Here is a 507-nt window from a genome sequence, read left to right as displayed (position 1 = left end):
CTCTTTCACCCCCCCCCCCCTCCAACCTACCGAGGACGCTGGAGACATACTCGGCGTAGATGACATGCTGGAGTTCGGCGGCCACGATCCTCCTCGCCTCCTGAAAAATCCTTTCGTCTTCCCAGCTGGGGTTGAGGTCGGCGAGGTCCTTGGCGATGTGGTTGTGGCGGCGGGACCAGAGTATGTGCAGCGCCGTCAGGAGAGGCTGGACGTTCACGCGCATGTCTCCTGAAGAAGGCGGAGACGGTGAAGGAAGGTTGGGGAGGGTGGGTCGGATTGGGGAGGGTGGGTTAGGGACGGGGATTGGGGACGGTGGGTCGAGGTTTGAGTGGGTTGGGGTTGGGATGGGTTAGGAAGGGCGTTGGATGAGTTACGGATTGGGGAAAGGGTAGGTGGGTGGGTTAGGGATTGGGAAGGGAGAGTGGGTTAGGGATTGGAAAGGGTGGATTAAATATTAGGATGAGTGGTCAAGAATTGGGGAGAATGGGAGGGTTACGAATTCGGGAG

At 58.8% G+C, this 507-nt stretch overlaps 1 protein-coding gene across 1 annotated transcript in view; it reads right to left on the bottom strand.

The window, feature by feature from the left end:
• Nucleotides 1–507, bottom strand: part of LOC119588483 (chorion peroxidase-like) — a gene marked incomplete at its 3' end in the record, with an annotated part of 6,553 nt that overhangs the window by 3,704 nt on the left and 2,342 nt on the right. The window contains 1 exon segment of the mRNA XM_037937131.1: nucleotides 31–228. Within this exon segment, the coding sequence (XP_037793059.1) occupies nucleotides 31–228 (198 nt within the window).

Source organism: Penaeus monodon, chromosome 24, assembly GCF_015228065.2.
Source record: "Penaeus monodon isolate SGIC_2016 chromosome 24, NSTDA_Pmon_1, whole genome shotgun sequence".
Classification (NCBI taxonomy): Eukaryota; Metazoa; Arthropoda; class Malacostraca; order Decapoda; family Penaeidae; genus Penaeus; species Penaeus monodon.
The sequence above is the reverse complement of the archived record's forward strand: the minus strand, read 5'-3'. Positions and strand labels throughout refer to the sequence as shown.